At 38.6% G+C, this 24,377-nt stretch overlaps 2 protein-coding genes across 2 annotated transcripts in view; one reads left to right on the plus strand and one right to left on the minus strand.

Annotated features, from left to right (window-relative positions):
* Window positions 1-8,147, minus strand: part of LOC121497723 (phosphate carrier protein, mitochondrial-like) — a 36,735-nt gene extending 28,588 nt beyond the window's left edge. The window contains exon 1 of the mRNA XM_041767462.1: window positions 7,918-8,147. Within this exon, the coding sequence (XP_041623396.1) occupies window positions 7,918-8,147 (230 nt within the window). The remainder of the gene's footprint in view (window positions 1-7,917) is intronic.
* An 8-nt stretch (window positions 8,148-8,155) lies between these two features.
* KIF5B (kinesin family member 5B) overlaps window positions 8,156-24,377 on the plus strand; it is a 44,712-nt gene continuing 28,490 nt past the window's right edge. Inside the window, exons 1-3 of the mRNA XM_041766543.1 lie at window positions 8,156-8,731; window positions 15,482-15,569; window positions 24,228-24,301. Of these exons, the coding sequence (XP_041622477.1) occupies window positions 8,606-8,731; window positions 15,482-15,569; window positions 24,228-24,301 (288 nt within the window). The 5' untranslated portion in view covers window positions 8,156-8,605. The remainder of the gene's footprint in view (window positions 8,732-15,481; window positions 15,570-24,227; window positions 24,302-24,377) is intronic.

A 24,377-nucleotide genomic window follows, 5' to 3' on the forward strand; every position in this document is an offset into this window, starting at 1 on the left:
TGAATCCAACAATACATTAAAAAATCATACACCACGATCAAGTGGGATTTATTCCCGGGATGCAAGATGGTTCAATATTCCCAAAACAATCAATGTGATACACCACATCAATACAAGAGAGGATAAAAGCCATATGATCACTTCAATGGATGCAGAAAAATCATTTAACAAAGTTCAACATCCATCTTGATAAAAACCCTCTGCAAAGTAGGTCTAGAGGGAACATACTTCAGCATAATAAAGGCTTTAAATGAAAAATCCATAGCAAACACCAAACTCAAACATCAAACTGAGAATTTCCCCTAAAGCCAGGAACAAGAAAGGATACCCACTCTAACCACTTTTTTAAAAAAATGTATTTGTTCACTTTAGAAAGAGAGAGAGAGAGAGAGAGAGAGAGAGAACATGTGACACATGTGGGGTTGGGTAGGGACAGAAGGAAAGGAAGTGGGAGAGAATCTCAAGCAGATTCCCTGATGAGCATGGAGCCCGACATCAGGCTTCGTCCCATGACCCTGAGGTGATGTCCTAAGCTGAAATCAAGAGTTGGAAGCTCAGCCAACCGAGCCACTAAGGCACTGCTCTCACTACTTTTATTCAACATAGTACTGGAAGTCCTAGCCACAACAATCACACACCAAAAAGAAATAAAAGGCATCTAAAATTGGTAAGGAAGAATCAAGCTCTCAATATTGGCAGATGACATAATACTATATAAAAAACCTGGAAGACTCTACCAAAAAACTACTAGAACTGATAAATGAATTCAGTAAAGTCACGGGATACAAAACCAATGTACAGAAGAAATCTGTTGCATTCCTGGGCACCTGCCTGGTCAGTTGGAAGAGCATGTGACTCTTGGTCTTGGGGTTGTTAAAGCCCCATGCTGGGTGTAGAGATTACTTGAAAATAAAATCTTCAAAAAAAATCTTGTTGGCATTACATCAAAATAAAAAGTTTCTGCACAGTGAAGGAATCAATAAACAAAACTAAAAGGGAACTTACTGAATTGAAGAAGATATTCGTAAATGGCATAGCTGATATAGGGTTAGTATCCAAAATATTTTTTAGATTTTATTTATTTATTCATTAGAGATATAGAAAGAGAGAGAGAGAGAGAGAGAGAGAGAGAGAGAGAGAGAGAGAGAGGCAGAGACACAGGCAGAGGGAGAAGCAGGCTCCATGAAGGGAGCCTGATATGGGACTCGATCCCGGTCTCCAGGGTCACACCCTGGGCTGAAGGCGGCGCCAAACCACTGAGCCACCTGGGCTGCCCCAAAATATTTTTTTTAAAGATTTTATTTATTTGATGGAGAGAGAGAGAAAGAGAGAGAGCAAGCATGAGCAGGGAGAGGGAGAAGTAGACTCCCTGATGAGCAGAGAGCCCAATGTGGGGCTCCATCTCAGGACCCTGAAATCATGACCTGAGGTGAATGTAGATGCTTAACCGACTGAGCCACCCAGGTCCCCAGTATCCAAAATATTTAAAGAACTTATACAACTCAACACCCAAAAAGCAAACAATCGAATTAAAAAATGGGTCAAGGGACGCTGAGGTGGCTGAGTGGTTGAGCATCTGCCTTTGGCTCAGGTTGTGATCCCAGGGTCCTGGGATCGAGCCCTGCCTTGGGTTCCCCGCAGGGAACCTGCTCCCCCTTCTGCTTGTGTCTCTGCCTCTATGTGTCTCTCATGAATAAATAAATAATTTTTTTAAAAAAATTAAAAATGGGCAAAAAACAAGAACAGACATTTCTTCAAAGAAGACATATAGATGGCCAACAGACACATGAAAAGATGTTCAACATCACTCATCATCAGGGAAATGCCAATCAAAACTACAATGAGATGTCACCTCATACCTGTCAGGATGGCTAAAACAAATATGTAAGAAATAACAAGTGTTGGGGAGGATCTGGAGAAAAAGGAACCCTCATGCTCTGTTGGTGGGAATGCAAACTGGTATAGCCACTGTGGAAAACAGGAGGTTTAAAAAAAAAAAAAAAAAAGAAAAAGAAAACAGGAGGTTTGTCAAAAAGTTAAAAGTAGAAGTATCCTGTGACCCAGTAATTGTACTACTGAGTATTTACCTCCAAAATATGGAAACACTAATCCTTTTTTTGAAAAAAAGATTTATTCATTCATTTATTTTAGAGAAAGAGTGTAAGGGCACGCATGCTCATGTCCACATCAGTAGTGGGGGGATCATGGGAGGGCAGAAGGAGAAGAGAGAGAGTCTTAAGCAGACTCCACCCTGAGCTTGGAGCCTGACCTAGGGTGATCTCATGATCCTGAGATCATGATCTGAGCTGAAACTAAGAGGTGGATGCCACCCAGGTGCCCCAAAAACACTAATTCAAAGGGATATCCCCTATGTTTACTCCAGCATTATTTACTATAGCCAAACTATGGAAGCCCAGTGTCCACAGATAGATGACTGGATAAGGAAGATGTGAGATATATATGGAATATTATTCAGCCATAAAAAAGAATAAAATCTTGCTATTTTTAACAACATGGACAGAGTTAGAGACTATTATGCTAAGTGAAATAAGTCAGACAAAGACAAGTACCATATGATTTCACTCATATGTGGAATTTAAGAAACAAAAGAGCAAAGGGAGAAAAAAATGAGAGAGACAAACCAAGAAAAAGACTCTTAATTATAGAGAACAAACTGATGGCTATCAGAGGAGGGGATCGAGGGTGGGGGAATAGGGAATTAGGGGATGAGGATTAAAGAGTACATTTAATATGATTTTTTAAAAAAGAATGTCTCTGTCTCCATTGTGCCAACATTGGGGTTTTTCTTTTTTTAAAACTTAAGCATTAGTAAACAAAAAAATTAAATCTCAATAAATAATCTGTATCAGTACAAGTACCACTGACATTTTCATAAAAAAGAAGTTGGACTAATGAGTCTCAAACTATACACTCAAGGAAACCTTCTTCATTGCTAATGTTGAATAATGGCAATCTTTCCTATATTTGGAAGAAAAACTGGGATTAACCATTTTTTTGGTAATCAATCTTTTGTTTCACTATGAAAATAATTCTTTTTTTTAAAATAATTCTTAAAGCCTGCTTGATATCACTATTCCTAATGTGACAGGAGAATTTTTAGAAATACTTTGTTTTTCACATAGCATTTTTCTCCTTCCTGGTCCTGTGCAGGCCTTTACCTTCCCTTGCCCAGAAAAAAAGTATATATGTCAGATCTGAAAGCAGAAGGTTCTTGCAGACACTTCCTTTTCTGGATTTTGTTTTCATAAAGTCTGAGTTTCCAGAATCTGCTGTGCAGAAGGAAGGAAGAGGCAAGAGTTGCAACTGAAGTGCCTTGAATAGCAGATGTTTCCAGAACTTAATTCCTTGGCCCTTCCATCAACCTCCTTTCCGTCACCATACCCATGAAATCTCCTGAGTCACCTTTTTGGAATGTCTACTCCATGGAGAAGAATTTGAAAATCACTGCTCCAGACCAATCATTCCCCAGATCTTCTGAGGAAAAACACATGGGAACAGTGGAGTGGAAGTTGAGGAATGCCAGATAGAGACTACCATATTTTTCTTCTTCATATATAGAGGATAAATAGTGGAGTTATAGGTGATTGGGACTTTTTAAATCTGGGAGTATGGAAGAATGCTGATACTGGTAATCAGCAGAGGGCTAAGACTGGAGGGCTGCGGACCGGATGGCCCACCTGCCTCAACCTCCTTCTTTGAGTGACAGTTATTCTATTGTTCACTGAAAACTTTGTTCTCTAAAATTATAGACTGTAAGAATCACTGTTTGAAACTATATAAGTAGAAATAAAACATCCTACTCTTGCCTGGCAGATCTAAGACATAGAGAAGCAGCCTTGATTGACTTCCAAGCCAGGTGCAGAGCTTTGGGACACGGGTTTCTGAAGACACCATTCCACATCTATCTTAACTTTGTAGTTCCCAAGGAAACAGGACCTTAGGTCCACTTGTAATCTAGACCTGATGTCAAAGATCTGCTTTCTTTGGAGCCTATTGAAGCACAACTTCATTAAAACATTACCCCAATTCGAAATACATCGCAATACTAGCAGCCATCTAAAAACTGAAAAGAACTCAAATGCAAAAGCTAACCTTACACCTAAAGGAGCTAGAGAAAAAACAGCAGCAGAAGAAGAGAGTTAATAAAGATTTGAGCAGAATTCAACGAAATCTAGACCAGAAGAACTGCGGAACAGATCAACAAAACCGGGAGTTGGTTCTTTGAAAGAATTAATAAGATAGATAAACCATTAGCCAGCCTTATTCAAAAGAAGAGAGAGAAGACTCAAATTAATAAAATCATGAATGAGAAAGGAGAGATCACTACCAACACCAAGGAAATACAAACGATTTTAAAAACATATTATGAACAGCTATACGCCAATAAATTAGGCAATCTAGAAGAAATGGATGCATTTCTGGAAAGCCACAAACTACCAAAACTGGAACAGGAAGAAATAGAAAACCTGAACAGGCCAATAACCATCACTGTTTGTGATGAAGCAGTCATCACAAACCCCCCAAGACACAAAAGTCCAGGGCCAGATGGCTTCCCAGGGGAATTCTATCAAATGTTTAAAGAAGAAACCATACCTATTCTGCTAGAGCTGTTTGGAAAGATAGACAGAGATGGAGTACTTCCAAATTCGTCCTATGAGGCCAGCATCACCTTAATTCCAAAACCAGACAAAGACCCCACCAAAAAGGAGAATTACAGACCAATATCCCTGATGAACATGGATGCAAAAATTCTCAACAAGATATTAGCCAATAGGATCCAAGAGTACATTAAGAAAATTATTGACCATGACCAAGTAGGATTTATTCCCAGGACACAAGGCTGTTTCAACACCAGTAAAACAATCAATGTGATTCATCATATCAGCAAGAGAAAAACCAAGAATCATATGATCCTCTCAATAGATGCAGAGAAAGCATTGGACAAAATCAGCATCCATTCCTGATCAAAACCCTTCAGAGTGTAGGGATAGAGGGAACATTCCTCAACATCTTAAAGCCATCTATGAAAAGCCCACAGCAAATATCATTCTCAATGGGGAAGCACTGGGAGCCTTTCCCCTACGATCAGGAACAAGACAGGGATGTCCACTCTCACCACTGCTCTTCAACATAGTTCTGGAAGTCCTCGCCTCAGCAATCAGACAACAAAAAGACATTAAAGGCATTCAAATTGGCAAAGAAGTCAAACTCTCCCTCTTCACCGATGACATGATACTCTACATAGAAAACCCAAAAGCCTCCACCCCAAGATTGCTAGAACTCATACAGCAATTTGGCAGTGTGGCAGGATACAAAATCAATGCCCAGAAGTCAGGGGCATTTCTGTACACTAACAATGAGACTGAAGAAAGAGAAATTAAGGAGCCAATCCCATTTACAATTGCACCCAAAAGTATAAGATACCTAGGAATAAACCTAACCAAAGAGGTAAAGGATCTATACCCCAAAAACTATAGAACACTTCTGAAAGAAATTGAGGAAGACACGAAGAGATGGAAAAATATTCCATGCTCATGGATTGGCAGAATTAATATTGTGAAAATGTCAATGTTACCCAGGGCAATTTACACGTTTAATGCAATCCCTATCAAAATACCATGGACTTTCTTCAGAGAGTTAGAACAAATTATTTTAAGATTTGTGTGGAATCAGAAATGACCCCGAGTATCCAGGGGAATTTTAAAAAAGAAAACCAAATCTGGGGGCATCACAATGCCAGATTTCAGGTTGTACTACAAAGCTGTGGTCATCAGGACAGTGTGGTACTGGCACAAAAATAGACACATAGATCAATGGAACAGAATAGAGAACCCAGAAGTGGACCCTGAACTTTATGGTCAACTAATATTCAACAAAAGAGGAAAGACTATCCACTGGAAGAAAGACAGTCTCTTCAATAAATGGTCCTGGGCAAATTGGACAGCCACATGCAAAAGAATGAAACTAGACTACTCTCTTGCACCATACACCAAGATAAACTCAAAATGGATGAAAGATCTGAATGTGAGACAAGATTCCATCAAAATCCTAGAGGAGAACACAGGCAACACCCTTTTTGAACTCAGCCACAGTAACTTCTTGTAAGATACATCCACGAAGGCAAAAGAAACAAAAGCAAAAATGAACTATTGGGACTTCATCAAGATAAGAAGCTTTTGTACAGCAAAGGATACAGTCAGCAAAACTAAAAGACAACCTACAGAATGGGAGAAGATATTTGCAAATGACGTATCAGATAAAGGGCTAGTTTCCAAGATCTATAAAGAACTTATTAAACTCAACACCAAAGAAACAAACAATCCAATCATGAAATGGGCAAAAGACACGAACAGAAATCTCACAGAGGAAGACATAGACATGGCCAACATGCACATGAGAAAATGCTCTGCATCACTTGCCATCAGGGAAATACAAATCAAAACCACAACGAGATACCACCTCCCACCAGTGAGAATGGGGAACATTAACAAGGCAGGAAACCACAAATGTTGGAGAGGATGTGGAGAAAGGGGAACCCTCTTACACTGTTGGTGGGAATGTGAACTGGTGCAGCCACTCTGGAAAACTGTGTGGAGGTTCCTCAAAGAGTTAAAAATAGACCTGCCCTACGACCCAGCAATTGCACTGCTGGGGATTTACCCCAAAGATACAGATGTAGTGAAATGGCAGGACACCTGCACCCCGATGTTTGTAGCAGCAATGTCCACAATAGCCAAACTGTGGAAGGAGCCTTGGTGTCCACCGAAAAATGAATGGATAAAGAAGCTGTGATATATATGATATATGCAAGTTATAAAATTGTCCTTGGTTTTACAATGATAAATGAAAAACATTAAAATTCTCCAATCGAACAAGGTATGCAAGGATTTTTATGTTGTTCTTTTTTTTTTTTGTTAAACAGTGAGAGCAAAATAACTTACTGGAATATAAAGATAAGAGCTGACTGAGCATGCCACTAATGGAGAGAGGGGGTATTTTCACAGAAGCAGTATTTTCCCCCATCCCATCTCCATTTGATGTCGATCAAAACATACCATTGGCCATTTAGTTAAAAAAAAAAAATGCAATATGCTTGTGCACATACACAGTTACTTTATGTACAATAAAGGAATGGGGAAGGGGAAAATGAAAGAATAGAGAAAACTATACTGTAGTAGTCAGGATGTGGTGGAACCAAATTACGGCTTTCTATTTGAGAATGTCTTCTTGGTCTGGAGATATATATATATATCTCCACACAATGGAATATTGCTCAGCCATTAGAAACGACGAATACCCACCATTTGCTTCAACGTGGATGGAACTGGAGGGTATTATGCTGAGCGAAGTAAGTCAATTGGAGGACAATCATTTTATGGTTTCACTAATATGGGGAATATAAAATACAGTGAAAGGGATTAAAGGGGAAACGAGAGAAAATGGGAAAAATTTGAGAGGATGACAAAACATGAGACTCCTAACTCTGGGAAACAAACAAGGGGTGGTGGAAGGGGAGGTGGGGGGGCGACCAGCACTGAGGGGGGCACTTGGCGGGATGCGCACTGGGTGTTATACTATGTGTTGGCAAATTGAACTCCAATAAAAAATATATATATATATACAAAACAAACGCAGACACTCAAGCACTGAGCCACCCATGCGCTCAATCTTCTTCATTCCTTAACAGAAAGTTCCTTTATCTTTCTTGATCCCCTTCCCACGCACTTGGAATGACAGCTTCGACCGCAGAGCCATGCCTCGCCCTGGGTTCAAATCTTCCCTTCTCTGGCAAAGCGCCCTAAAAACTAGGGACCAATTTTATCTGCAGACCAAACACTTCCTTATTAGGAATACAGCACTGCATTTAGGTTGACTACAACATAAGGTAGTTCTCACAAATCCCGTGCGCCCTGTAGAAAGGAAAGCCAAGCGCGTGTGCTCCGGCTCCGAGACACCGCGCAGCCGGTGGAGCCTAAGTCACGTCCGTAAGGAGCCGCGGGTAAAACTCGGGTCGGCGGCTCCGGGCGGAGAGCGGCGGCAAGGCGGCTGCGCGGCAGACGGGCGCGGATTGGTCGGCACCGGCCCCGACCGTCGCGCGTGCGCCCTGCTCCTCGCGCACCGCCCATCCCGCCGCCCGGTCGCCGGTCTACGGCCTCAGGAGTGGTCGGGCGGCTGCCGGCGAGCCGGCGAGTGCACTGCCGGGCGGGCGAACGGCGTGCCCGGCCTGCCTTCTCCGAGGAAGGAGGGAGCGATTTCCCCGTGCTCTAGACTCCCTTCGAGCCACAGCAGCGGGCCCAAGCCGAGAGGGAGAAGCCGAGGAGCCGCCGACTCTCCCCGCCGCGCCGCCGCCGCCGCCGCCGCCGCCATAGCTGCCATGATGGATCGGAAGTGAGCCTCCGGGCGACGGCTACCGGCGCCGGCGCTCCCAGTCCGGGCTCCCCGGCAGCTGCCGCCGGGCGAAGCACGACGCGGAGACCCCGGTCTCTCTCGGCCTCCGCGACCCTTCCCGTCAGCGCGGGCCCGCTCCCTTCCAGACTGAGCGGCGGGGAGTGGCTCCCGGCCTCCCGCCCCGGCAGTGAGGAAGATGGCGGACCCGGCCGAGTGCAACATCAAAGTGATGTGTCGCTTCAGACCGCTCAACGAGTCTGAGGTCAACCGCGGCGATAAGTACATCGCCAAGTTTCAGGGCGAAGACACGGTCATGATCGCGGTGAGTGCCCCCGGCCCGCCCCTCCGTCCAGCTCCTCTGGGCCTGGCAGGACGCGGGGTGCGAAGAGTGGGTGGCGGGGTGTAACATGGAGAGCGGACGGGGGTATCCGCAGCCCGCCCCCCGGCAGCATTTGCCGGCTCAGAGGGCGGTGGGGAGGGAGGTGCTCCTGGATCGCCCCCACCCCGGCCCCAAGTGCCGGGGGAAGGGAGGCTCCCGGTCCCCGTCTGGACACTCCCCCACCTGGGGCGCTGCAGGAACCGTCCGGGGAGTGAGTGGAGTGCACGTTTGCCTGTGTTTGCGTGTGTGCGCGGTTACTGTTGCTGTTGCTTTGGACTACCTCCAAGTTTACTATTTGTAACACGTGCAAGATGGGAGTTCAGCTAGGAATGCTGAGCTTTGATGATCGGCAAAAATCTCTCTGTGTAAATCTCTGTGTGTAAAGATACTTAGTTGTATGGAAATGAAAGATCAGCTGCTTATGGACTGTATTTGCCTCTCGGGAGGAGGAAAATTATCAAACAAATACAAATATGCATGTATATCCTGAGTTCACCCACCTGCCCTTTGAGCGATGAATGAACGTTCTATGAAGTACTACAAGCGGCGAATCGAGGACTGTTAAAAGACCTGAGTTTTCTTGTGAAATGGGAGTGAGCAGTTTTGTTCAGGTTCCTAGCAGATCTAGCCAACTCAGATTGGGTCAAGTAAGTGCCCAGAATTATAATCTCTTAGTGGCTCTTACGGGGTAACAGTATAGCGAAGACGGTTAACTTATTGTGTGTGTATCAAAGTACCATAAACCAGGCTTTTAAAAAAATAAAATTTAATCAGTAAACTGGATTTCTTGTTTAGTATTCGATCCCTAGTTCTATCCTGAAGAGAAATTGATTTTGATAATCTCGAGGATGGAGAAACAGTGTCCTTTGGAGTATAAAACATAACCAGAGCTGGCTGATTGTTGTCAGGGAAACCCAGATGTATGGTTTATTTTTTATTTTTATTGGTTTTTTTTTTTTTTTTTGAGGTTTGATATCTGGTATTGAAAGGTCTCTGAAAATATTTTGCATTCCTAGTTCAAGATAAAATGGGTTGTAGGACACTGCCTACAGAATACTGAATTGTGACTAAAAATTAAATGTATATTTCTTGGTAATGCCATTGTGGCAGAGCTTTTTTCCACATGGCTATTCTGGTACAAAATCTAAATGTTAATTTTTTTTTTTCTCCCATGGCATTCCATATTTAGCATATTGTTTGCACAGTTTAGTTTGGAAATAGGACAAAGAAGGTCACAGGAGAAGGGACTTTGATAATTAAAAGCATTGATCTATAAGACAAGACTGAAGTTCTTTAAAAGTTTTTATGTGACAGTTTGCAAAGTTCAGCTTTAGAAAAATGAATGTTATAGCTCTTTGTTGCTGGGTAGGCTTTTGGCAACAAGTCATTAAATTGCATACGAACAACTGCCAGCTACTGTGTGAAGACTGTGGGGCTGGTTTTTTGTTAACAAGTTCTTGGGAGAAACTATAAATGACATGTTAACACTCAGAAGCACAGAAGTAGTCACCTTTTGCTTTAGAATGCTCTCTGACGTGGAATCAGGAAGCTTGCAAGGGCTGGGTTAGTTGACAAACTGGATACTAGTTTCTCATAGAATTTTTGTGATTATTGAGCTATGGCAGTAATTGACACAAAACAATTTTCCTTTAAGACTTGTATTAAGAATGTATTATTTTTTGCAGATTTGCGTGGGTGTTCAAACAAATCTATAAGTATTATTCAAGATTCATTTGTTGGAATGATAAGATTTAGGATTCACAAACTATGTTGAGAAAGCAACTTTCTGCCCAAATGCGACATATGAGGAGTTAAAAGAAAAAAATTAATTACCACAGGAAGCACACTTGTATACTAGGTTATTTCCTTTGGATAAAGTTCTTAAAAGTTCCTTATTTAAGTTTCTTAACAATGTAAATAAATGTAAATGATAATAGAAATAAAGGATAGGTGATTGAATTGTGAATCAGTAATACACACTTGGCCTTTAGGTAAACTGGTAAGCATTTTTAGTCTTTTTTTTCTTTTTTAAGTTTAAGCAGAAATACAACGAAGTCACATGGCCCTAAAGGGGCCATGTTTAGTTCATATTTTCAAGAACTGGTCTTTTGATATACAAAGTCATTGATTACTCTGAAGTCAATTTTTTTAATGAATTTTTTAAAGGCTGTTTGAAAATTTATAAGGGATAGCTGGGAGAATGAAATTTGAAAATTTTTAGATAAAGTCATGTCTTGGTTTGTTTTGTTCATTTTACTAAATCCTGATTCAAAATCAACAGTTTTAAGAAGGAATTGCTGCAATGCGGCATTTAAAACTAAATTATTTTAAACATGTTTTTAAAACACTTGTACACGATCTTCTGGTTAAATTAAAGGACAGCTATTTTAGCTTATAATGTTACTGAATAAGAGATATAATCTGTGCTCCTATAGAAAATAATTTTTAAGGATTCTTATTTTCATCTAAGTTCAGTTTCCAGTATTTTGTCCAAGCTTTTTTTTCCTGTTATGTCAGTGGTTTTAATATAATATGATCCCATGGCCGGCAAATCTTGTAATCCTATAGTGTTTCTCTGTGTGTACAGCCTTTTATAAAGATTTTTTGGGTAATAAAGTGCTTGTTGAAGAGGTATAAATATCATATATTGAATGAAATAAATGGATTACTAAAGGAAAACCTTGACTTGATAAAGATAGAATTTGCTTTAAATAAAATAATTTATCCACAGGAGGACAAGAGAAACACCTTATGTAGTTGAAATAAGCCTGCTGAAAACTCCAGAAAAAAAATCAATAGAAAAAAATTACTTTTTTGCATCATAAAAGTGAAACATGCCTTTTTGTATTGCTAAGTGTCTTAACTAATCATCCTTCCTTATATGGTATACTGTAGAAGTTGTCAGAACAGGCTGTTGTAGTTAATTGAAATTGGAGGAAAGTAAAATCTAATTAAATCATCTTGTCCAGTTCCTTGCCTACAGCTCAATACAATTTCTCTTTTCAAATGAATTATGATACAGTGTTTGATCCTGATTACCTTAAGAGTGAAAATTAAAAGAAGAAGCGAGGGTGCCTGGGTGGTTGTTTTTGGTTCAGGTCATGATCTCATGGGTCCGGAGAGTGAGCCCTGCCTCAGGCTCAGTGGGAAGTCTGCTTGAAGATTCTCTCCCTATGACCCTTGCCCGCCCAGGTGAGCACCTTGCACACAAGCACGTGGGTGCTCGCTCTCTCTCTCTCTCTCTCTCTCTCAAATATTTTAAAAAGAGAGAAGCAGCAGCTCTCCTATCTGTACAATTGTGGAATGTTAGCTAACAATCATAGTCAAACTAAGGAAAATCTGATGTGATCTAATGATCATTGTATTCAGTATTCCAGAGAAAGATATATTCCTGCTAAGAGAGTGTCCTTTATAACCAGATTTGGTGTTTGGTCCAGTCTCTGCAGATATAAACAGGAACCATTTCACTTAAGAAATCTAATGGATGAATTGCCTGGCTGGCTCAGTCAATGGAATGGATCCTGGGACTCGTGAACTTAGGGTTGTGAATTCCAGCCCTACATTGGGTACAGAGATTATTAAAAATAAAATCTTAAAGAAAAATTTAAGTTATAGTTACAGTTCAAATATAAGCTTATTTGGATTTGGTTTTGTCTCCTTGAAGCCTGAGTCAGATGTGAATGCATCTTATGACTTGGAGTATCTTTGAAGTCTCATAGAAATAAGACTATATAATGTACATTTCAAGGCCAAGAACCAGGTTTTTAAGATAAGGACATCCAGATCATGAATTTTCCTTTGCTTATTTTATTTGGAAGATTTTTAAGTTAAGAGATGGCCCTTCATTGTAGACCATTAGAAGTAGTAGTTACGTTTCACGGGTCTTGTTTTTCATTCCAGGGAGTCATGATCAGTTAGTAACTTCTTGGTTAGATCTCTAATTAAAACATTTACCTTACTTAACAGAATTATTTAGTTTTGGAATTAAAGTAAGATTTTTGTCAACTTGATGCTTAAGTTAATTTTTGATTTAGCAATGATGTAACATCTAAAAAAAAATCTCTGAATCCAGCTTATTTTTTAGTTTGCATATTTGCCATAAGGAATGCTATAGTAAACAGCTGCATAAAAGTACTTTTTAGGCAGGTTTTACTATCATCCACTGTTTTTGGTATATCTATTATCTAAATGGTTTATAACAAACTTTTTATTGATGACTTAAAAATGGCAGTGACTTCTATAAAGCTCAGTATTGTTCTTTATATTTTTAAATGTTTATTTTAACAAAATTTTATTCTTTTGGAGGGATGCAGTGGTCTTCATAATATTACCTATCTTCTATTGGTTACTTTGTTTCATGCAAGCAAAATTTGCATTAATCATTATTTAATTTTTGCTTTCATAGTACTTTTATACATTTTTTATTAAATGTATATTTTAGCTACTTTCAGTCTGTTCTTGACTCTTTTACCAACTTAGGAGTTCCTTAATGCTAGAGATTGTCTCCATTTCAATTCAGTGAATATTACTTGACCATTTATATTAGATCCTAGCATACAGTTTCTTAGTTTTGTTTCAAGATTCTACCCAGCCTTATTCTCTGTTCTTTGAACCCTACAGTTGGTATAAATTAAATAACATTTTTAAAATTCTTTTTTTTTTTTCATTTTTAAAATTCTTTTACTCATTTATAATACCTGGTACCTTACAGATAATACATGTTTGCTGGATACATGAAGAGGAAAATTTACTTTGCATGTAGAAAAAATAGTGTGGTTTATCTTTGGCTGGTGATTGTTATTTGATTGTACTTGTGTTTTCAAAGTTGTCACAAATACATCTTGTACAATCAGTAAAAGATTGTCTCTTTTTTAGTTGTACCTGTAAAATTGAATGTTAATGTCTTTGTAGAATCTTAGCAAAAGGACACTTTTATGTATCCCATAGTCAAAGAATAATCAGACATTAAGAAGCCTCCTTTTGGGCAGCCCCGGTGGCCCAGTGGTTTAGTGCTGCCTTCGGCCCAGTGTATGATCCTGGAGACCCAAGACTGAGTCCCACGTCTGGCTCCTTGCATGGAGCATGCTTCTCCCTCTGCCTGTGTCTCTGCCTCTCTCTCTCTGTGTGGGTCTCTCATGAGTAAATAAATAAAATCTTAAAAAAAAAAAAAAGATGCCTCCTTTTAATTGATGCTAAAGTAAAGTTATAGTATATTCTTTAGGAATCCTTTCAGCTGCAGAGGGTAGACAATAGTGGTTTAAATAAATAAACAACAAAAAAAACCTCTTTAGACCCACAGCCACATTTCTGCTCTACTTTGTCATTGGATGTCTTTCAGTTTTGCCTTGACCTCACAGCTCAATGTGACACAATCACTCCCTCCTTGATAATTTTTCCTTCACTTGCATGGACACTGTACACTGATTTTTTTTTTTTCATTCCATTCCTCTGGTTCATTCTTCAGACTATGTTATTTTTCTAAATGAGTCCTCAAGATCCCTCTGAAAAGGGGACTCACAAGGTCAAAACTTTTCAAAATAACACTAAGATATTGTTTATCTTTTCACTGTGTTATCATTTGCGTTGAATCTTTGCTCCTTTTACTTTCAACTTATGTTGCTTTCTTGCATCCTGCAGGTTCCTTTCTGTCTTAGAATCTTTAGGTGTCCAATACCTAAGCTACTTCCTGCACTCACCCTTCCATGACTGGTATTGAAGAGACAGGCAGCGAGTTAGGTGCTACTCTTTTTTTTTTTTTTTTTTTTAATTTTATTTATTTATGATAGTCACAGAGAGAGAGAGAGAGGCAGAGACACAGGCAGAGAGGGAGAAGCAAGCTCTGTGCACCAAGAGCCGACGTGGGATTCGATCCCAGGTCTCCAGGATCGCGCCCTGGGCCAAAGTCAGGCGCTAAACCACTGCGCCACCCAGGGATCCCTAGGTGCTACTCTTTTTCACTTCTTAAACATCCCTTCTCCAGAGTGGTTCCCTGGCATTCTTCTGCCTTCTCCCAGATGCAGGTTCTTCTCTTATATGCTCCCATGGCACTCTGTCGCATGAGTCAGAATTCTAGTCGTTTAATTATTTGATGTTTGCCCCACTATTACCTTCCACTAAAGCAGGGAGTATGTCTGTCTTGGTCATCATTCTAGCAAGATGTATATCTAGTATATCATACATTCCATAAATATTTGTTAAATGAATGAAATGATTGAAAAATTTGGTGTAAGATGGAAAGCTTAATGAGAATAGTCGAAGGAGCTCTGAACTGACAGGAGATTTGAATTTAAATTTTAATTTTGTCATTAACACCTTTTGTACCTTTCAGGATTCTAGTTTTCTTATCTGCAAGATGATATTATTGAAATTAGAGTCTTAAGTACTTGCCAGAGTAGACACTCATTAAATAAAAATTCATTCAGCAATATTTGAGTGCCTGTTGTAATAGTCCTAGGCCCTGGAAATATAACAAAGACTAAAACAGACATTTTTGATTTTGTGGAGTTTATTCTAGTGGATTTATATTTGGTGATCCCTACGGTCCTTTCCACAAGATTCTATGACATGAAGTAATGCATAGAAGGTACCCTATTTAGAAAGTTAAATATATGATGACATCTTTAAAGGAACTTTCAAGAAGTGTCCATTCACCTTTAATTTCTGTAGTTGAAACCCTTTATTTCTGTTTTTCAGTCCAAGCCTTACGCATTTGACCGAGTGTTCCAGTCAAACACCTCTCAAGAACAAGTGTATAATGACTGTGCAAAGAAGATTGTTAAAGGTAAGGATACTTAACCTGTTGTAGTCTCAACAATAAGTGAAGTTTTGTTTGGGATCTTTGCCATTTGCACTTTTTTTTTTTTTTTTCATTTTAATGCCCCCTCTTTTTAGTTAATTGTAGAAGACAGTTTAAGTAATACAAAGATCAAATCTAATTAGTAAATACATTATTGCTCAGATTCCATGATCTAATTTATATACAGTACCTAGTGAAGGCTATTATAAGAATGTTAGTGTTACATATTTGTTCTTGGAAGATGCAGTTTTATTAGATATTCCCAGGAGATTAGCAGTTCTGGAAATACACCAGCATGAGAATGAATACAAAACGGTTAGGCGGGTTTCTAAATAGTAGAAAATAGTAGCAGTCTATCATTCTTCCATTTCCATTGTTCTTCTCCAAAGACTCCTCTTGTGTTCAACAGTAAAACACTTGAGGAATTTACTAGAGGTTACCAAGGGTGAGAAAAGTGTGTACATTCCAGTTAATACTATTAATTTATATTAACATTTTTCTGGGTTTATATTTTCCAAAACCGTAGAACCCTAGAGCTGAGAGGGTATGAGTGATTTTCTGGACTTCGAGTTACTACAGAAATCCCTTTTGTCAAAAGGATCTTACAGTTAAATAGCAATTACTTTGTGATATAATTTACTCTACCTCTGGTCAGCTCTAATTGTTAAAAAGTACTTCTTAGATTGAGGCTAAAGCCTGTCTTCTTTTTTTTTTTTTTTTTTTTTTTTATGATAGTCATACAGAGAGAAAGAGAGAGAGGCAGAGACATAGGCAGAGGGAGAAGCAGGCTCCATGCACCGGGAGCCTGATGTGGGATTCGATCCCGGGTCTCCAGGATCGCGCCCTGGGCCAAAGGCAGGCGCCAAACCGCTGCGCCACCCAGGGATCCCTAAAGCCTGTCTTCTTACAGCATTCACTAGGGTAGAGGGGATGGGATTCAGTATAAAGGTGGACAGGTTAGGGTTAAGTAGGAGCATAAACGGTTCATCCAGTAAGTGGAGAAAAGGTAGAGATTTTGAATGCACTAAATCTCTAAGTGTGATGGAAGAAAATGTAGATGTTCTCTTCATACTAATTTTGTTTTATCTATGATACAGGGTGCAAAGTTACTCCAGCATGAGGATGGGATAGGGGGTTCTAGGAAAAAGAATGAAGTTGTCTGACAGTAGAAGTGAGTGAATTAGGGAAATGTGGCAGTATTGCCTGGCAACATTGCCAAGGATCCATTTTGAGGTTAGCTGCCAGAAGAGTCAAATTTACCTACTTGGGGTTTTGCTAGGCGGTTACAAAAGAGGGAGAGAAGGGCAAGACAATTGAGGATGGTGTCAAGAGAATGATGGTACAAGTGAACCATAGAATCTAAGGTGAATGAGGGGAAGGAGAGAATATAGGTGGGGGGAGTGGGTTTGAGGGACAGTAAAAAGAAGTAAGATTAGTGTGTTACAGTCTGAGTGGGATCAAAGGTTTGTTGGATTCTGGGTACTAGAAGGAATAATAGGAGGTAGTACATAATTGACATTAGGGAGGCAGTGTCAGTAGTAATGAAAAGGTCTAGAGTATGATTATGGAGTTGGCATCTGAAAGAGTAAAGGACAAGATCATGGAGATAGCTGGGTCCAGGAACTGAGAGACCAGGGTATTTTAGTAGGATTGTCTACTACATGGACTTTGCAACCACCAAGAATTACAAAATGAGTGGTATTAGTGAGAGACCGTGGACTGGATACTGAAATAGTCATGGAAGGTGATGGAAAATTAACTTGATTCTATAAATGATTGTAACAAAGAGGAACAGGGAATGTCACCTTTGTTTGTAGGCATCAAATAGTTTTCCAAGTGGATCTGTTCTAGAACGTAATTATATTCTTTGATTTTGGCATACTTTTTTCATCAGTTCAACCTAAGATTTTACATTAGTTTTTTAAATAATATTAAGGTATTGATTCATGAACTCATCGGCAATTTAAGTGTACAGGTAGGTATTTTTCTCATCTGCTGTAGCCAGCATTAAACCCCATTCCACACTTAAATATTGGAGTTTTTTAATTTGACTATAAGCTTTTAAGTGTGGGTTCCATCTTACTCATTTTAGCTCTTGATTATATTTTGAGTTTTGTTTTTACAGTTATCTTTTTAGATATGTATGTTGGCTATCAGTGTATTTGATTACACCTAATATGGTGTCAAGGACTTTGAAATTCTGTTAAACTCTTTATTTATAGACGTTGTTATTTGAAAACTATTACTTCACATCATTTATAAAATGCTTAATGGGGTGGTCCTTAGCCTGGTCTTCTAAAAACTGAATAAGGTTTTTGGCTGTTAATTAAGTCACACGAGGTATTCAGCTGACTTCATATTCTCTTATGCAGTTACCTAGTTTTTAGTTTGTCAACATATGAACAAGGATATGATGGAAAACTTGGATCTTTTTATGAAGTCATGATACACCAGGCTGGTGTTTCCCCTAAGTATTAGTTGGGTGACCCTATCCAAGCAAGAAATGAGGTTAGTTCAACCATAGCTTTTTTTTTTTTAGTGAAATTTTGGTGACCGAAAATTACCTTATCATTTTTCCTTTTTGAAAGTGAGTATAACATTTACCAAGTTAGTCATTTTTCTATTGTTTTTGTTCTCCATGGCTTTTAAAAATCAGCTGTGGTAGCTGTGAAATTTTTTTTTTTTAATTTTTATTTATTTATGATAGTCACACAGAGAAAGAGAGAGGCAGAGACACAGGCAGAGGGAGAAGCAGGCTCCATGCACCGGGAGCCCAACGTGGGATTCGATCCGGGGTCTCCAGGATCGTGCCCTGGGCCAAAGGCAGGCACTAAACCGCTGCGCCACCCAGGGATCCCAGCTGTGAAATTTTTATCCATGGAATGTGATTCTCTTGTGACTACAAACTTGAGCTCATTTAAAATTGTTCTTTTGCTCTTACCCACCTCAATCTTAAAGTCTCTCTTGATAAGGGTATTATGTTCCATTTTGAGGATAATATCATAGAAGGTGGTAATAAAATGATAATAGCTTTGTCTTATATTATTTATTAACATTTTATTTTCTGGGCAGTGCAAGTCTAGTCAGACATTAGTCTTTTTCTGAATATTTTAAAAGCTCTTTTTAGGGGCTTAGTTTTTGTTTTGTTTTGGTTAGACTTACTTAATCTGGGCTTTCGTTTTTCTCATACTATTCTAGGGATTTTTATCTCACACATCCTTGGCCATATAGTGGGTTTTCTTTTTCTTTTTCTTTTTTTAAAGATTTTATTTATTTATTTGTTTGTTTGTTTGTTTATTTATTTATGAGAGAGAGAGAGAGAAAGAGAGAATATGCATAAGTGGGAGGGAGGGAGGGAGAGAATCTGAAGCAGACTGTGTGTGCTGAGTATAGAGCCTGATGTGGGACCTGATCCCACAACCATGAAATCATCCTGAGCCAAAAACTGGAGTTGGTTGCTTAATTCACTGAACTTCCCAGGCGCCCCATAGGCTCTTTTTTTTTTTTTTTTTTTTAATTTTTATTTATTTATGATAGTCACAGAGAGAGAGAGAGAGAGAGAGAGAGAGAGGCAGAGACACAGGCAGAGGGAGAAGCAGGCTCCATGCACTGGGAGCCCGACGTGGGATTTGATCCCGGGTCTCCAGGATTGCGCCCTGGGCCAAAGGCAGGCGCCAAACCGCTGCGCCACCCAGGGATCCCCCCATAGGCTCTTAATAATAATCTCACACCTGTCTTTCTCAGAACTCTTTGAAATCTATTGTCCTGAAGTGTTAAGGTCATGTTTCTATTACCTTCTGTTCTGTTTCATTACTGTTTACAGTTTTAAGATGACATCATTCTTTTAGTGAAATTTCCCTTCTCTTCTCAAAACTTAGGTCCCTTAGATTTCGCAGCAAATTCCTGCTTTACTGTTTGGAACTGAATTCTGAATAGCAGTTCTTTTATCTTCAGTGTGGATAAGAACGTGGGCTTTGAGTCAGACAAACCTAGATTGAAACTTAGACCCTGCCACTTTTAGCTGTGTGACTTTTGGCAAATTACCTAACCTTTCTACATCTGTTTCTTGTTTTGTAAGATAAAGGTGCTATGAAGATTTTAAAAGGTGATTCATGAAAAAGAACTTTCACCCAGGGCCTGGTATAGAGAAGCAAGCACACAACAGTTATCAATTGCTGTTTGTTTCCTCTCTTCTAAGAAAATTAATTTTTCTCTTGATTTAATCAACCATGTTGTGCTTGGGATAATTCATAGCCTATAGTATTTTCACTACAAAATTAGGCTTCAAGCAACTATTACAATGGGAAGTTCTATCAATGTGTCTTTCCAGCTTCTTTGCTAGATTTATAATTTATGTAAGAAAAGTATCACCTGGCTATGACTTACTCCTTTTATCTTTACCCAAATGCTCTCTACCCCTTTGGAGGAGACTAGATATAGTAGGTAATGAGAGTTGTCCTGGAGAAGATTATGAATGTGGAGGAGTTACCATTAAATACATAGATTTAAGGAAAGAGATGAGGTGGGGATAGGTCGTGGGTGCTTGGTGAGATAGGACAGAAAACCAATTAAATACATCACAGGGTATACTTGGGACAGTCACTGGCAAACACATCCAGTGGAAGGCCATAGTTAGAAACTTCTGGTAGGCAACAATTAGCAAAATGATGGGTGAGTTGGTATTTCTTCTGAAACAGATTTGAAGAGCAGGCTGCCAAGGATGACCTGAAGCAGCTAGTATTCTCTGGGCTCCTCCTGACAGTTGGCTAAAGTACTGTTTCATTCATTCATGAGAGACACAGAAAGAGGCAAAGACATAGGCAGAGGGAGAAGCAGATTCCCTGCAGGGAGCCCAATGTAGGACTCAATCCTGGGACTCCGGGACCACGCCCTGAGCCAAAGGCAGATGCTCAACTGCTGAGCCACCCAGGCAGGCATCCCTGTTTCATAAATTTCTATACGAGTTTATATATATATATATATATAAAACTATATATAGTTTTATATAAACTATATATAAAACTATATATATATAAAATATATATATATATATATAAAAACTTGATTTTGTACAAAGCTATTTCCCCTTTCTGTAGATCATTAGATAGGTTTTCTTTATTTTTTTATTTTTTATTTTTTTAGGTTTTCTTTATTTTGAACGAGGCTTACCCACTTGTATTCTCTAGTGAATTCCAAATCTGAGTGATGTCTTTTCACTTCCCTGTATGAAGTAGTTGGCATTTATTCAATACTTGCTATATGCTATGCATCATACCAGGCATTCATAGATTTCCTACCATAGCTTCCTGACCTGAACTGTCTGCCACTATATTAACTTACAATTTTTGCAGATGTGGCTTGCCATGTATTTATTTTAATTTCTGTGTTTCATATAATACAGTGCAGTGGTTAAGAGTATGTCTTTAGAACCAAGACTGTCTGGGTTTGCATCCCAGCTCCATCTTGCCAGCTGTGGAAGTAGAGGCAAATTAATCTCTTTGTTCTTAGTTTCAGTGTAGTGGGACTAAAAGTACCTTTCACAGGGTTTTTGTGAGGATTATATATTAGTATATGAAAAATTATTATAGCCTGGCACATTGTATACTCTCATATGTTAGCAATAATAATTCCATATGAGGACTTTCAATTCTTGTAGCCTTCTTCTAAGCCTTCCCCTTTGCCAGTGAGGAACTGAAGTTCAAAGAGATAAGTGACTTTTAGACATACTAAATAATGTTTTTCTTTTTTACAGAGTATGAGAGAAGTGATACTTGTCCATAGTTGTTCTCTGTTTCTCACAAGAACAGCAAATGTATGTTTTATAGAAGGAGGGAGGCTTTAGAAAAATGCTGTGTGTTAGTAATGGTAATAATCATTCAGTAAGCATTTGAGTTCTTACTAAGTGAGTGCCAGGCACTGTAAGGAGTTGAGCACAGTCCTGGCCTCAAGGAGTTTAAAAGTTGCTAAAGACGGCATATAAATCTATTGGCAGTTGTAATATGCAGTGATATGTATAATGTTTAAATGTAGATGTTACAAGAACACATAGGATGAGACTCCTCCAAATTTATACATATATATATATATGTATAGTTGGGTTTGAGAAAAAAAAGTAAAGCCTAAGCTAGTCTTAAAGGATGCACAAAGAGTAGGAAGGAGGAGGGATCCCTTCCAGGCAGAGATGGTACATGTGCCAAGACATACCCACATGAGAAGAGTGTCACAATGTGGGGAACAACATACATTATGGTGTGACTGAAATTGAACCATCTGAAATTGTCAGATTTGATCATTTTGATTGACACAGAACAGCAGTATGAGAGGAAGGGTGGTGGAAGGTAGAGCTGAGAAAGCAAACAAGAGCCAGGTCGAAAAATGCCAGATTTTTTCTCATTACAGGTGTATGCTTTCTAGGATTTTCAAATAGATGAGTGTTGCTTTTGTTTTTTATTTTATTTTAAAGATTTTATTTATTTATTTATTCATGAGAGGCACACGCAGAGAAGAGAGAGAGAGAGGGAGAGACACAGGCAGAGGGAGAAGCAGGCTCCTCCATGCACGGAGCCCAATGTGGGACTCAATCCCTGCTCTCCAGGATTACGCCCCGGGCCAAAGGCTGCACTAAACCACTGAGCCACTCGGGCTGCCCCTGCTTTTGTTTTTTTAAATATCCATGCTTACGATAAAGACATTTCATTGTATATAAATTTTAACTCAGGAATAAAACTAAAAAATGAATCCTAATTAACGACACATATATGGTGAAGTATTTAGGTGAAAGTGTGTTGAAGTCTGCAGTCTACTTTGCAATGCATTAAAACAGATGTATGGATATATACATGATTAAACATTAAAATTACAAAATGTTAAGATAGAATCGTGGTGATGGTTATAGGGTGTTCATTATAAAATGTATTATCTTTATTTGTATATTTAGATTTGTTGGGGATAAGTCACTATAGAAAGCAGAGGCAGGGCTGGATTTGAAAGTAGGCAAAATTACTTTCCTAATTGCTAAAAACGTTTATTAAACTACTTCAGTGATAATGTGGCATGTCTAGAAAACACCTAATCAGTTATTGTTACTATCCCTTGCACCAGGTGCAGAGGATAGATCATAGCAGGTGCTCAGTAAATATTTGAATGTTGTATATTCTGTAATCTCTGTAATCATACGAAATTTTTTTTTTCATACGAAATTTTTAAAGTTACACTTGAAGTCTCCAAAACAAATGTATTGCATATGTTTATTATCCTGAGTCCCCTCATGTTATAATACAGTTTCACATAACCACAAATATTCTGTAATTCCCTATAGACATATGCTACTTAATGTGATCTTGAGAAAGTCATGTGTTAATTCACTTACCAATATTTATAGCTATAGCAAACCTTGGATTTTATCCCTAGGTTTTACTTGACTGATTAAAAGATCTTAAGCAGAAGGTATGATATAGGTATACTCAGAACAATTATATGTAAAAGAAGTGAATTGGAAAAGATCCAGTACTTTTTTCTCAAGATGATTTCTTGTTCAGAAATACTGCAATGCCATCTGTATTTTTGAAGGTGGTGAAGGGGACAGCGGGAAAGATAGAATCTAAAGCCAATGTGGGGCTTGATCTCACCACCCAAGATCATGATCCTGAGCCTAAATCAAGATGTTGAATCAAGAGCCACCCAGGTGCCTCCAGTGCCATCTGTTTTAAATGTGATTTGAGAGCTCTTAAAACTTAAGTACCTTCTTTTTCCCATTAATAAATGCTTCTGTAGGAAATCTGTTAATATCTAGTACCCAGTGTTGGGATTGTTCTTATTCTTTTTTAAAAATCAATTTAAGAAAAAGAACCAGGATTGTCCTGCTTTTTCATTTACTTAGCTTCTACTATTTCTCTTTTTTTTGGCTTCTCTTTTTACTTTGGCTTCTCTTTTTACTTTGGCTTCCTTTTAGAATAAATAGTAGAAAAAAGATAAATCTTGCAGTATACACAAAGCTAGAAAAAAGATTTATTTTTAATTTCACAGAGAATTTGAGAATTTATTTTTGAGGTACAACTGGGCTTGTTATACTGAGGACTGTTCTTTGGATTTGTAAGCTTTAACCACCACTTAACCACTAATCACTAGTCCTGTTTATAAAAGTGAATTCATATCTGTATGTAAATTTGCAGAAAATTTTTTCTTTCAGGTCACATAAAGGTTTGGAATACAGGTGTAAAGGCATTTGAGATCTACACTTCCATAAGAGGTTATAAACAATGGAATGTAAAATTTGTGTTTTAATGACCACAGAAAGTAATCTGGGCTGGAGAGAAAATAATTGCTCAGGTGGATCATCACTAAGAAAATTAATACTGATGTATTCTTATTTTTTTTCTTCAGTATCTTTATAATAAATCTTTCATGAATTGAACTTCGACTTTGATGGAATCTTTCATATTAGTGTAAAAAAAGTCCATCTTCCTCACCATTCTTCCCACAAATATTTTGTTTTGCAGATTTGATTATGTCTGGATGAGGAACAGGGTTAATATCTATATTAATTTTTTCAGAATGTTTTCTAACATTCTTAAGTAATTTCTTATATATCTCGCTTAAGGAAAAGAAATCCCCTGAGGTATAAAATTTCTTATTCTGTCATAGATGTACTTGAGGGATACAATGGAACAATATTTGCATATGGACAAACATCCTCTGGGAAGACACACACAATGGAGGTAACATTTCATAACTATACTTGCATGTGGTTTGCAAAATAGTATATTCAGTCATTATTTGGTAAATGATTTTACC

The sequence above is a fragment of the Vulpes lagopus genome, chromosome 8, assembly GCF_018345385.1.
Source record: "Vulpes lagopus strain Blue_001 chromosome 8, ASM1834538v1, whole genome shotgun sequence".
NCBI classification, from domain to species: Eukaryota; Metazoa; Chordata; class Mammalia; order Carnivora; family Canidae; genus Vulpes; species Vulpes lagopus.